General features: G+C 37.2%; 1 protein-coding gene across 4 annotated transcripts in view; it reads left to right on the forward strand.

The window, feature by feature from the left end:
- Positions 1-14,366, forward strand: part of HSDL2 (hydroxysteroid dehydrogenase like 2) — a 73,450-nt gene that overhangs the window by 22,405 nt on the left and 36,679 nt on the right. For all 4 annotated transcript variants that reach the window (XM_079112607.1, XM_079112608.1, XM_079112609.1 and 1 more), the window contains exons 2-6: positions 476-639; positions 1,803-1,901; positions 4,016-4,130; positions 6,046-6,149; positions 7,738-7,836. In XM_079112607.1, the coding sequence (XP_078968733.1) occupies positions 476-639; positions 1,803-1,901; positions 4,016-4,130; positions 6,046-6,149; positions 7,738-7,836 (581 nt within the window). The remainder of the gene's footprint in view (positions 1-475; positions 640-1,802; positions 1,902-4,015; positions 4,131-6,045; positions 6,150-7,737; positions 7,837-14,366) is intronic.

A 14,366-nucleotide genomic window follows, 5' to 3' on the forward strand; every position in this document is an offset into this window, starting at 1 on the left:
AGCCAGCCTCAGCAAAACCAAGGCGCTAAGCAACTCGTGAGACCCTGTCTCTAAATAAAATACAAAATAGTACTGGGGATGTGACTCAGTGGCCGAGTGCCCCTGAGTTCAATCCCTGGAACCAAAAAACAAACAAACAAACAAACAAAGCCTTGTTAATACTTTTTTGTGAAAAAAATGCGTGTGTATGTATTGCATTTTATTAATTTCTCAAAATATTTACTTCGTGTTTGAGTAGATTTTGTTGACCAGATCACAGTAAGACTGGCCAACTGAAGTTATCATAAATAATTTATAAGTCATTGTGCAATGGGAATACAGTGGAGTAATTAGCTATCATGTGGGCAGCAGGGACTTACAGAAAATTTCACAGAGGAAGAAATATGTATATTATGAAACTGTGTATGAGCTCCTGATATTGATTAGTAAATAAAATATTGCAATTTCTAACAAGGTCGCATGTGTTCTGTTGTAGGAAGCTAGCAGGATGTACAGTTTTTATCACAGGTGCAAGCCGTGGCATCGGCAAAGCTATTGCATTGAAAGCAGCAAAGGATGGAGCAAATATTGTCATTGCTGCAAAGACTACCCAGTCACACCCCAAACTTTCAGGCACAATCTATACTGCTGCTGAAGAAAGTGAGTATGACAGTCGCTCTTTCATGAAGTGCCCTCACAGTGGTCCCCACGCAGAGAGAATTTGCTGGGGAGTTTAGTTTAAGCTATTTGGCCAGATACCCTAAAGGTAATTTTATCTGTTTAAAGAAATATTTATTTTGTTACCTGAAAGCCAGGAGTTTTGACTGTTTTTCTTGTCTATCACTTCTAAGTCATATGAGAGATTTCAATTAAAAATCATGTCTCAGGGCCAGGGATGTAGTTCATTGATAGAGCCATTGCCTCGCATGCGCGTGGCCTGGGTTCCATCCATGGCACCCTCCCTCTCCCCATCAGTCTCAGGAGGGCAATGATTCTTGAATGGGAGGGAGCAATGGAGTGAAAATCGAGAGGAGAACACCTGAGGTGGGGGGAATGGTGTGAACATTTTGAAAAAATTCTTAATCTCTCTTCACTTTGCAAGTTGTTCTCTTAATGTTTTCAGTTGATGAATAATTATGTGCTATTTTCAAGGCATTGTGCTAAGCACCTTAGCAGGACGAAAGGCTTAAATTCAACTTCAGTTTTGCTGGTTTTGTTGGTCAAGGTAATAGCATTGTTGGTTATGTTGGAGGAATGCACATGAAGTGCTTATGAGTGAGATGATGCTGGGGATTATTTTATTTTATTTTTATTTTTATTTAAAAATTTTTTTTAGTTGTAGATGGACACAATGCCTTTATTTGTTTTTATGTGGTGCTGAGGTTCAAACTCAGTGCTTCTCGTGTGCTAGGTGAGCACTGTACCACTGAACTACAGCCCCAAATACAAACAAAAGCAAAACAAGGGAAGAAGATAAACTGGCAAAACAGTAGCAATCGTTGAACATAGGTGATGTATTAATGATAATTCTTTAAACTCTCCTGTTATTTTTGTGTACCTTGTGAAATTTTCCACAGTAAAAAGTTTTTTTAAATTATCTTCCTTTTTTTGTGTTTTCATAGAGTTGGCTTAGCTAGTCTGAAGCTGGATGTGGTTAGTCAGTCTGGCATACTGGGTGGTGAAGTCACTAGTGGTTATAACAGTAGTAATTTATATCGATTTTCTGAAAATAGGGTACTTTTTTCTTCTGATGGTTTTATCAGAAGGGAAGGTAGATAGTATTTGAATGCTCTGATGCTTTTCTGTTTGTTTGCTCTTTGTAGTTGAAGCAGCTGGAGGGAGGGCTTTGCCCTGTGTCGTTGATGTGAGAGATGAACAGCAAATCAATGACGCGGTGGAGAAAGCGGTGGAGAAATTTGGAGGTAGTACCTTAATTCTGAAATAATTATTGACTACTGATAAAATATGGGTATAGTAACAGCCAGTGGATGATTTTGGATATTGATGAAGTATAGATAGTATAACAACACCCAGTGGATGCCCAAAACCATGGACAGTAACTGAACCCTGTATATTGTGTGTTTTTTCCTATACATGCATATGATAAAGTTCAGTTTATAAATTAGGTCAGTAAGAGATTAACAACAAAAATCAATGATAAAATAGAGCAATGATAATAATATTATATATTGAGTTATCTGATTGCAGTTTCTCCCTTTCATAGCCTGAGCTTTGAGGTGCATAACTCACCTGAGCGTGTTAGCATAGCTAGCCAACCTAGTCACCTCTAGAAGACTCATTCTTACTGTAGTTCTCAGCAGCCTCAGCATAACGATACTTTTATTTCCTAAAGTTGAGAACTTTCACCTTCTTAAAGTACTTTATAGCTTTTTTGTGGCATATCTGAAATGCCACCATCACTACTTTTGCATTTTAGGGCCATTATTAAGTAAAATAAGGATTCCTAATATACAAGCATGATGATACGGGAACAGTCAATTTGATAATGGTGGGTAGTACCCCACTCTGAAGGCTGAGGCAGGAGGATCACAACCTTGGCAACTTAGCAAGACCTTATCTCCAGATAAGAAATAAACAGGGCTGGGAACATAAGTCAGTGGTAAAACACCTCTGGGTTCCATTAATACCATTAGAAAAAATAAAATAAGAAAGAAAAAAATTAGTAACACAGAAGTTGGTACTGAAGTGTATAGAAATTGAGAAATGAGGATATGATCCAAATTTTATAATGTTACTATCTATGAAGAAAGGGTACTTATGACTAGAGTATTTTAGTGAATTTAATGATCTTATTTAAATCATTTTCCACATGTTTTAAAAAAAGAGGTTGGAAAGTTAGCAGAATAATAGAAGATGTTCTTAGAATCTGTGTAGCCCAAGAAGTAGAAATTGTAGTATTTCTGCTTTATGGAATGTTAAGTCTCCCCTTCTTTTTTGCATTAATTTTTTTTTTAATTTTTAAAAATTGTGGTAGAAGACAAAATTACCGTTCTGACCATTTTAAGTATAGTTCAGTAGCATTAAGTTCATTCATATTGTACAACAGTCATTAAGTGCCCTTTGAAAAGAATAATGAAGGCCATGTAGAAACAAAGGGAAATGTTCATCATGATTTTATATTTTGCCATTTTCATTCAATGTTATTTAACTAACTATAAACTATAACTATAAATGATATATAGTAGGAACTGGATAAAGTATACAGAAATTAGTTAAAGTTTTTTTTTTTTTTTTTTTTGGTCCTCCGTATTGAACCCAGGGATGCTTGACCACTGAGTCACATCCCTAGCACTATTTATTTTTTATTTTGAGACAGTCTCACTCAGTTGCTTACGGTCTCACTAAATTGCTGAGGCTGTCCTTGAATTTGCAATCCTCCCACTAGCCTTGCGAGTTGCTGGGTTTACAGGCATTTATCACTGTGCCCCTCTAGTTATAGAGTTTGTGTGTGCATATGAGTCACTAAAACAAAATTGATCCATTTTGCTCCTTTGTCTGGGATTGAAACTTAAGATCTTTCTCTTTTCCCAGTTTCAAGACCAGAAAGAAGCCCTTGCCTTTAAAAATAGGGTCTTGGGGGAAAGTGAGACTAGTGTGCTTGGCAGAGGCACAGGCCTTGGAGACATGCCAGAGAGGAATGTGACCTAGGGTTCGTGGATACAGGGAGGGAAGACCAGGAGATAAGAGAACAAGGAGAATGGAAGCTACAAACCATGAGGACTAAGCCTCCTAGAATTTCCCACAGAGTGCTGGTAATTGGCTATATTTCCCTTGTACTGGCGCAAATCATGTGGTGCTGTTTTAAAACAGCTACTGAATCTTGCTTTAGTGTATTGATAAATCATATTATATAAAAATAGTATTTGAACCAACCAAGAGTTCAACAATATAGACTAAATGCTTTCATATGTATGTGAGTGTGTGTATATGTGTGTGTGTGTGTGTGTGTGTGTGTGTGTGTGTGTGTGATAAAGTCTCACTTCTATTAAAATGAAACTGATTATTTTGGAAATAGGAATTGACATTTTGGTGAATAATGCCAGTGCTATTAGCTTGACCAACACATTGGAAACACCTACAAAGAGAGTGGACTTGATGATGAGTGTGAACACCAGAGGCACCTATCTCACGTGAGTCACAAAGAAGAGTGGTGGGGGAGGGTGACGCAGTGTTTTCTGAGAACTTCCCTTGTTATAAACAGATGTGAGCCATGTTAGCAATATAGTTGAAGCTAGTAGATAAATTTTACTCTTTTATTAAGCTGAAGGTGTTAGTATCTTATGTGTGGTGCTAAGAATTTTTATGTAATATAAAAGATAGGGCTTGTTGCGGTGAAAAATGTGCTTGATACAGGATTAGTGCTAATGAGTGGCAGGCCTGCAAGGCGAAGATGGAAAGGTTTTGTCTCATAGATTGAAGGAAAGCTCATGTTTACAATGTAAATGAAATGAGTTCTTTCCTTTGAGTTATAAAATATGGTATGATTAGAATAGATTTAGTTTGTTTCTCTTGATGCTTTGAGGTGAAGTCTCACTGTTTTAATGAAAATAAGGTATAATATTCTTTAATCCTCCTTACTTCACCCCATAAAAGTGAAGCACCTCCTGCCTATTAATGCCAGCTGCTTGGGAAACTGAGGCAGGAGGATTGCAAGTTCAAAGCTACACTTAGCAATTTAGTGAGACCCTGTTTAAAAAACAATAACAAAAAATGGGGACTGGGGTATAGCTTAGTGGTAGAGCACTTGCCTAGCATGTGTGGTGCCCTGGGTATCAATCCCTAGTAGCACAAAAAAAAAAAAAAAAAAAAAAAGGAAGCACCTTTGGAAATGAAAAACCTTACAAAAACCCTTTAGTGGTATTGATTGTATTTGGTTTGTAAACTTACCAAGATATTGCATTTGGTAATAAAAGTACTGTATGTTTAGAATATTTAGAAGATTTTTTAAAAAATGACTTGAGAAGAGTGAACTAGTTTTGAAATCCTAGGAAGACTTGAATATGAAATAAAGCTATATAATAATTAAGCTATAATATATATTATTTAGCTATAAGATAACTTACTACTTAAAGTTTTAATAATATTGGATATAAATCTCTTATGAAACACATTATCTATCTTTATGAGCATCTTTTAACAAATAAAATTATGTATTGCTCCCACAGACATATTACATTTTATATGGGTGTAAATTAAATTTGGGAATGTACTGGGAGTTGTATTACTCAATTAGAACTCAGTGTAGTGTATTAAGTCTACTCAGGTGAAATAAATCAGCATGTGTAATACTAATGATAGCAATTATTTATTTCATGTTTAGTATATGCACTGTCCTAAGTATATCACATATGTTATCTCATTTTAATCCTTGTTCAGTTCCAGATTGTAGTGAATGTGGTGGGTGTTACCAACATTTATAGAGAAGAAAACTGAAAATTAGAATGCTGGGTAATTTGCCCAAGTTCACACAGTGAAGGGACAGAAGCAGAATTTGAACCCAGGGCTGTCTGACTTGAACAATATCCACGTTGTTGTTTGTTCCTTTTTAAACCTGAGTTTCCCCCCAGCCCTTTTTATTAATCTTGAGACAAGGTCTTGCTAAATTGCTGAGGCTGGCCCTGAACTTGCAGTACTTCTATCTCAGCCTCCAGAATAGGTGGGATTATATACCCAGCTGAATACCCATGTTCTTTACCACAGTGGTGACTGAAAACTACATTAACTGTTTCTGAAATTGACGAGTATATGTGTTGAGGAGGGAGAATTTAGGACAGTTGGGGTTGAGTATAACCTTATCTGGGCATAAAACTAATGTATCAAAGTTTTTTTTTTTTTCTTCATCAAGCAGGTGATGTAATTAGGCTACTCAGTAAAGTTCCAAAGCATGAAAATTGGTTGCTTTTCCTATCTTCTTTCTAGAAATCTAGATATCTGAGCAAGTTCAATTTCCCTATAGGAGTGACTTAAAATATAACTTTAAAAAGTGTCCAAAAAAAAGTTGTGAGAAAGCTGTTAACTTGACTTGTGTTTGCTTCCACTTTCCAGATCTAAAGCATGTATTCCCTTTTTGAAAAAGAGTAAAATTGCTCATATCCTCAATCTCAGTCCACCACTGAACCTAAATCCAATGTGGTTCAAACAGCACTGTGGTAGGTAGAAGGGTCAGGGGATGGTTTGTTGATTTGTTTTGAATTAAATCAGTGTGTCTATTATGTAATCATCGTCTGTACATGGTATTCAATGGTGAATTTTCTGTTCCAAATCAATAGGTAGCATTTTGGAAAGATTAGCAATCATTTATCTATAATTTTAGAAGTTTATAATTTTAAAAATTGATGCATAATTTACATTTGAGAAAGTACGTGGATCTTAGTGGTTCAGTGAGTTTTGACGTGTGTGTTATATACCTGTATAACCATTATCCAAATCAAGATATGGATTTCTTTTCTTTTTTAAAAAAAGTAGTTTTAGTTGTAGATGAACACAATACATTTATTTTATTTATTTATTTTTATGTGGTATTGAGGATTGAACCCAGTGCCTCATGTGTGCTAGGCAAATGTTCTACCACTGAGCTACACACAGCCCAGGATATGGATTTCTATTATCCCAGAAAACTCTTTCACATCCCAGTGGGTATGTTTTATTGTATGTAATTTATCCTCTAATAAAGTTGATTAAATCCACAAAAATAAAGGGATAGTTTGAAGATTTTTTATTAATCACTGGACATGATGGCGCATACCTGTAAGACCAGTGGCCCAGGAGGTTGGGGCAGTAGGATCACAAATTCAAAGTGAGCCTGGCCAACTCAGTGTGACCTTAGATATCAAGATAAAAGATTAAAAGGACTGGGGATGTAGCTCAGTGGTAAAGCACCTCTGGGCTCACTCCCTAGTACTATAGATAGATAGATAGATTAAACTGATTAAAAACTATCCATGAAATACTTTCTTTTTAATGGCAAACTGATGATTTTAGGTGAGTATGCTAAGTAACAAGATTTATTAAGATCATTATGTCAAATACTTGGTTCATATTCCAGTAGAATTCACTAACATTTGGAAAGTCACTTGGAATGGAACTCCCCAGAGCAAAACGAAAGAAGTTCTGCTTTAATTAAGTGAATTTGCAACCTTTTGTGGTTATTAATATTTATTGTGGTGCTGAAGATCAAACACGAGGCCTTGCCCATCTTAAGCACATACTCTACTACTGAGCTGTACCCCCAGCTCATGTTGTTGTTGTTCTAATGTGGTAGTTTCTCTTTAAATAATCACCTTTATTATTTAAAAAGAAAGAACAAATTAAGAAGTAGTAATGCAGTTTATTCCCATAGTATTAAGAAAAACAAAAGTTCATTCATCTTATCTTTAAATCAGATATTTGGATGAAAATATATAAAACTGGTTCATCTCTGTTCAATTAGTTCCATAAAAACTCTTATTTAAAAAAAACCAGCACTTTTAAAATTATATTTTGCATATTTTTGTATTATTGAAAAAATTCTCAAAAATATATCAGGGAGCTAGGGAATGTAGTTCAGTGGTAGAGTGCTGGCCTAGTAAGCACAAGGGCCTCAATTGGGTCCCCAGTAGGACTGGGGTTTTGGGGGGATGGAGATAGATAGATAGATCAATCTATCAGAGAGAAAATAGTAACAAATAAATTGGTTATGTATACTCAAGAATTAATTTGTTTCTGAATTAAATTATTATTCTTTCTGGTTTTTTTCAGCTTATACCATTGCTAAGTATGGTATGTCTATGTGTGTACTTGGAATGGCAGAAGAATTTAGAGGTGAAATTGCCGTCAATGCCTTATGGCCTAGAACAGGTATGAACTTCTTTACGAGTACCTTTATAAGATTTGCATTTATTTTTCCTCCTTCCCCTAGTGCTGGGGATTGAACCCAGAACCTCACCCCTGGATGCCCTAGGCAAGTGCTCTACCACTGAGCTGCACCCCTATCCCTATCCTGGGCACTTTTTCCTTTTTCTTTTTCTTTCTTTCTTTTTTTTTTTTTTTTTTTTTGGTACTGGGGATGGAACTCAGGGGCACTTAACTACTGAGCCACATCCCCAGCCCTTTTTTGTATTTTATTCAGAGACAGGGTCTCACTGAGTCACTTAGGGACTCACTAAATTGCTGAAGTTGGCTTTGAACTCACGATTCTCCTGTCTCAGCCTCCCAAGTGGCTGGGCTTACAGGTGTGTACCACCACACCCTGCTTCCTTGGCACTCTTGAGCTACATCTCAAGTGTGATGGGCAGGGGTAGACTGTCAACGTAATATCAGTTGGAAAACATGTTCAATTTTTTTTGTGCAGCATAAAAGCCTTGTCAGTCATCTTTCAGCTTTGACTGGAGCTACAACCAGAGCTGTAGTAGGAACACTGAACACTGGACCAGGTGGAGAGTCTCATGAAGGCCAACATGTGCTTCCCTAACCTTTTCTTTGTCTTTGTCTTTGGTATCTTCCTAAATTTTACAGATTCTTATGCTTTTGTTTTCTCCTTACATGTCCCAAAAAATGCTTTTTAACTTTCTTATATTCTTATTATTTTTATTTTTGCCTTTATAAAAGGTTAGATTATCTATACTTTTATATGAGTTTTCATGAGTTCAGAGAGTACCCAGAGTCTTCTTGGATGACAGAAGAGTCATCATGGGCCTGGGCTTTGTATATAAATTTACAGTTTTGGTATGACAAGTTGATGGCCTCCTGGCTGCTGAATGAGATGCAGAAAATGAGAGAGATATAAAAATATGAGAAAAAGGGAAAATCTGTCTTTCTTGTAGATTTTTTACTTTACCACTTTTATATCAGAATAGCTCAAAGAAAGAAAAAGAGAAGATAACTTAGTTCATCATAGATTTTTATATACCTAATAGATATTGCCCATGAAGACCTTAATTTCTTTCCTCTTCAATCTAAATGGGCATCTCATCCCTGAAAAGTATGTCTAATGATAAACATATCATAGTGGGAACTACTTTTTTCATTCATTCACATTTTTTTAATTTTTAATTTTATTTCTTTGTAGTTGTAGATGCGCCACATGCCTTTATTATTATTTTTTTTGTTTATTTTTGTGTGGTGCTAAGGATCAAACCCAATGCCATGTCAGACAAGCGCTTTGCCACTGAGCTACAGCCCCATCCCTATTCACTACATTTTTAACAGAACTTCATTACATTAACATCAGAAACATCAGAACTTAGAGATTAGAGTGGCCCCTTCCAAGGAATCGCCTTAGAAATCAGAGTGGTGTGTTCTCTCCTGGGTCCTGTACAGAGTGGTATTCAGATATTCATCGATAAATGGCACTTTTGGATTTTTTTTGAAAGTCTCTTCATATTTTTCATCATGTTCCTTGAAAATACTTAATTGGTAGCAAATTGGATTTTTTTTTTTTTTTTTCATTTAATATGAGGAGGGTCAGACTAGGAAGGAAAGAATAAGACTGTGACTGAGAAGGACTTTGATTCCTTCTGGGAGAGAGGACAAAATGGGGCCAGCAGAGAACACTGGAGGGACACTAGATACACTAGATACAGACAGTCTCCAACTTAGGATGGTTGGATTTAATGATTTTCTGACTCTTCGATGATGTGAAAGTAGTTCAGCTTTCAGTAGAAGCTGTACGTCTGATTTTGAATTTTGCTTTTTTCCTAGGCTAAGACTATGCAGTACAATACTCTTGTGATACTGGACAGTAGCAACGAGCTGCTACTTCCAGTCAGCCACAGAGTCACATCAGGGTAACAGCTGCTTTCTGCTGTCTACTGTGCTGCTGGCATCATTTTGGATATTGTGTTTTGTGTTTTTGCATACTCTCATGTTTATAAAATGCCCATCTCCCTGAATGTGGTGGTGCGCACCTGTAACCCAAGTGACTCAGAAGTCTCAGGCAGGAGGATCACTAATTCAAAGCCAGCCTCAGGGGCTGGGGAGATAGCTCAGTCGGTAGAGTGCTTGCCTTGCAAGCACAAGGCCCTGGGTTTGATCCCCAGTACCGCAAAAAAAAAAAAAAAAAAAAAGCCAGCCTCAGTAACTTAGGGAGACCCTAAGCAACTTGGTGAGACCCTGTCTCAAAACAAAAAAAGCTGGGGATGTAGCTCAGTGGTAAAGTCCTCCTGGATTAAATCCCCAGTATAAACAAGCAAACCCAAATACCCATCTAGTATGTTCATGATATTGAATATTCTGTCATAAAATATGCTTTGTTTAGATGATTTTTCCAACTGTAGTCTAATTTTAAGTGTTCTGTATGGGTAGGCTAAGCTGAAGTAAATACATTTTTTTTTTGTACTGGGAATTGAACCCAGGGGTGCTTTACCACTAAGCTACATCCCAGCCCTTTTTATTTTTTATTTTGAGAATAGGATCTTGCTAAGTTGCTGAAGCTGACCTCAAACTTTAAACCCTCCTGCCTCAGCCTCTTGAGTTGCTGGGATTACAGGCATACACCACCATCCCCATTTAAGATAGTCTCAATTTATGATGGGTTTATAAGGGCATAATTCCATCATAAGTTGAGGAACATTTGTACTCAAAGCTCCTGAACAGAACTTGAATGGAGGAGATCTGAGGACCTCAACAGGGTAGCTCAGTAGGAGAGATTTCTTTCCCCTGAGGCATAGACAGTAAGGAACACAGGGAAACTTCTTCTTTAGGGCCCAAAATGGATTCAATGACTGGTACATCTGATGTGTTAACTACCCATGGGGCAGAGACTGTTGTACTTAATTAATGCTGGCAAAGTTGGGCATCTACAGTATCTAACTGTAAACAGAGCCTTGAACAAGCAAAGCAAAATTCAGTGCAGGTAAAGGGACTCATATCCAGACACAGAAAAAATAAATAAAACACCTAGAATAGCAGCTTTCAGTGGAATAAAACTGCTAAAGAAACAGAAAATACCTTGATTAAAAACAGTAGCTACATTAAGAGATTGAATTATAGCAGAAAAATGCTTTCTGGAAATAAAGATAGATTGTTGTGAATAAAAAATATATGTCCAGCAGTTGGATGGAAGGACTGGATATTTATTGTAATACCTGCTTGAATAAATAGCTTGGAAGTTCAAGTAGAAGACAAAAAAGAGCAAATGCACTGTGACTAAAAAGAAGAGACTTTGAAAACACATCAAGGGGAACATGCAAATATCAGGAGTCCCAGAAGGAGGACTGGAAAAAGAACAAATAGTGGAGAAACGATAATTGAACCAATAATAGAAAACAATTCCCCTGAGACTGAAGAAAGACAGACATGGGTAAATTGAAAGGTTTACCAAATATGAGCCTGAGTTATAGGGAGTGGGAAAAAAACATCTGAGGACTTTCAGAATTTCACGGATAAAAAGAAAATTGTCAAGCGTGTTTCTTAACAAAAAAAAAAAAAAAGTCTACAGTCTTTTTTTATCTTTAACACCAGAAATTAGAAGGCTGTGAAATAACATCTGTACACTACTAACAGGAAGGAACTCAGCCAAGATAATATTTATTGAAGGAAGAATGTGAATCTGCTATCACACTTGAGAAAAATCTAGAAAAGGCTCTTAAACAGCACACTGTCAGAACAGACTTTTCAGGATAGGATTCAGAAAAGAAAAGAGAAAATAATGAGAGCAAATAACACTGTAGTATGTATGACTAAATGTAAGTGGATTATGATAGAATAACTGGAAATATGAAATATAGGTACTAAATAAGAATTCTTTTTTATTTGTTTGTTTATAAAGATTTTTTTTTTTTTTTTTTTTTTTTTGATGGTGGTACCAGGAATTGAACCTAGGGTCTTGTGCATGCAAAGTGAGCACTCTACCAACTAAGCTATATCCTCAGCCCAAACAAGAATTCTTGATATAGAAGAGAATATAAGAGAAAGCTAATATTGGTCTTTAACCAAAAGCAGTAAACTCTCTTCAAAACTTAGGAGTTGGGAAAGTCATTGTATTCTAAAGGGCTCATATGAGCCTGGGTTTGGGGACAGAGGGGCATTTTGACAGTCTCATTTTGGAGCAGTTACAGCTCTGTTTGGTGCTGGGACATAGAAATGCATTTGGATTTCAAAATTATAAACAACACCTTCCTAAACATTTTTTTTTTTGGTATGAGGGATTGAACTCAGAGGCACTCAACCACTGAGCCACATCCTCAGCCCTGTTTTGTATTTTATTTAGAGACAGGGTCTTGCTGAGTTGCTTTAGGTCCTTGCTAAGTTGCTGATGTTGGCTTTGAACTTGTGATCCTCCTGCCTCAGTCTCCTGAGCTTCTGCCTCAGCCTTTCCACTTCTCTCTCATACTTTCTCAGGTTCCTTCCTCAGCTCAATTAGTTGTCACTGCTACCAAAATTGATAGAGTTAGGCAGTCAGTTAGAAGGGAGGACTCGGAGGTAATGGAGTTCTCTTTGTACCTCTTTTGTGTTGTCACTTTCCATTCATTTGTTTCCCAGACATTCATCGAGACTTACGTGGTTCTCAGCAGTATTCTCAGCAGTATCGATGATGCATTCCATAGATAATTCATCTGCTGAGTGCAGATGAATTATCTATTCCATAGATAATTCATCTTGGGTTCTGAGATGAAGGCCATGCGGTCTTCACCCTCACAGAGTTTACCATTTAGTGGGGAGATTAAGAGTTTGTTACCATTGTTTGCTCTTGGTCTTCCTGCTTGCCTCCATTCCTCTAACCTGTAGGTTTTTGGAATCCTGAGTTAACAAACTGAGAAAAAGCCTACGACTAAGAATTTTAGATCTTATTGATGAAACAGACATTATTAGACACCTGTTATGTGCCAGGTTCTGTTCTGTTTGCTTAAGGTGCATCAGGACAAAACTGATAAGAATCTCTGCACTCATGGAACGTAACAGTCTAATTGGGAGAGACACAGTAGACAATCGAATAGATGATAATGCTGTGAGGAAATAGAACAAAGTAAAGGGGATTGGGAGGCTCATATGTTGGGGAGAGGAGGTTTCAATTAAAAAAGAAAAGCTTGGCTTTTTTGAGAATGTTGCATTTGAATGTAGACTTGGAGGTGACAGAGTTAGCCTTGGGAATGTGTTATCTGAAAGAAAAATGTCCAAGGCAGAAGAAGTCATCAGTGAAAAGGTCTTGTGGATAAGCATGGCTGATGGGATCAGAGAGCAGGGAGAAGGCCAGTGTTTCTGGAGTAAGGGGAGAGGAATAGGAAATGATGAGATGATATCCATGGGAAATGGGGGTCAGATGTCATAGGTCCTTGCCAAGGTCCCACCTTTTACTTGGATGAAATAAGCTGTTGCTGGATTTTGAGCAGAGGAATGACCTGACCTATCTTAAATGCTTTAAAGTATCTCTCCAGCTGTTCTGTTGAGCCTAGATTTTCCTGGATGGGGAGCACAAAGAGAGAAACTGGATGCTACTGCAGTGCAGTAAAGGTAGTGGAGAATGGTCACAAAGTGCGATATTCTACAGATAGAGCCAGCAGGTTCTGCTGATGGATTGGATGTGGGCACAAGAGGACAGAGTCAAAGATGATGCCAAGATTTTTGACTTGAGCATCTAGAGCAGTGCACATGCCATGAACTGAGATGGGGAAAGCCATAGAGTAGGAGAGCAAGATTAGGAATTCAGTTTGGGGCATTGCATTTGAGCATCCATGTGGAAATGGTCAGTAGACAGCTGGGCATGTGAGTCTGGGGGTTATCAGCATATCAATCGATGGTGTGTGCAGCCACAAGACTTGATGATGCACAGGGAAGAAGGACCATTGGCCTGTGCATCATTAAATGGCTGAGAAAAAGAGGAAGACCTGCACAGGCCAGTAAGAGAGGAAGAAATCCAGAGTATGATGCCTTGAAAGCCATTTGAAACAAGTGTTTTGAGGAGGAAGGGGAGTGATTGTGTCAAATGTTGCTATTAGTTTTTATAAGGTGGGGATTCACCACTGAATTTGGTAGCCTTTGCATCTCCTTCACTTCACTTAAAACATTTGTAATTATTAATTTAAAATTGTGGTTGTTCAGTGCATTCCTTCCTAAAATGAAAACTTCTTGAGAATAGGGGCAAGTGTTTACTGTGTTCATTTTAGTCTAGTCATTATAGACTTTCAGTAAATGTTTGATGAATGAATGAGTGAAATAAACGAACAAACGTGCAGTATGATTGCTTCCTTCTTAGCTTCAAAGTAGGCAAAACTTTATATGAAGGAGAATATTGTATGGCACAAAATACCGAAGACATCATCAGGATCTGCAGGAGAAATCAGCTCTTTGCTATAACTTTAAGGTGCTTGTTTTCGGTTTACTAGACATCTTGGAGCCAGTGGTAACATTTGGTCTGAGAATTGATGACATGGTAAATTAAATTTATAGTC

This window comes from Sciurus vulgaris, assembly GCF_902686455.1.
Source record: "Sciurus vulgaris genome assembly, chromosome: 15".
Lineage (NCBI taxonomy): Eukaryota > Metazoa > Chordata > Mammalia > Rodentia > Sciuridae > Sciurus > Sciurus vulgaris.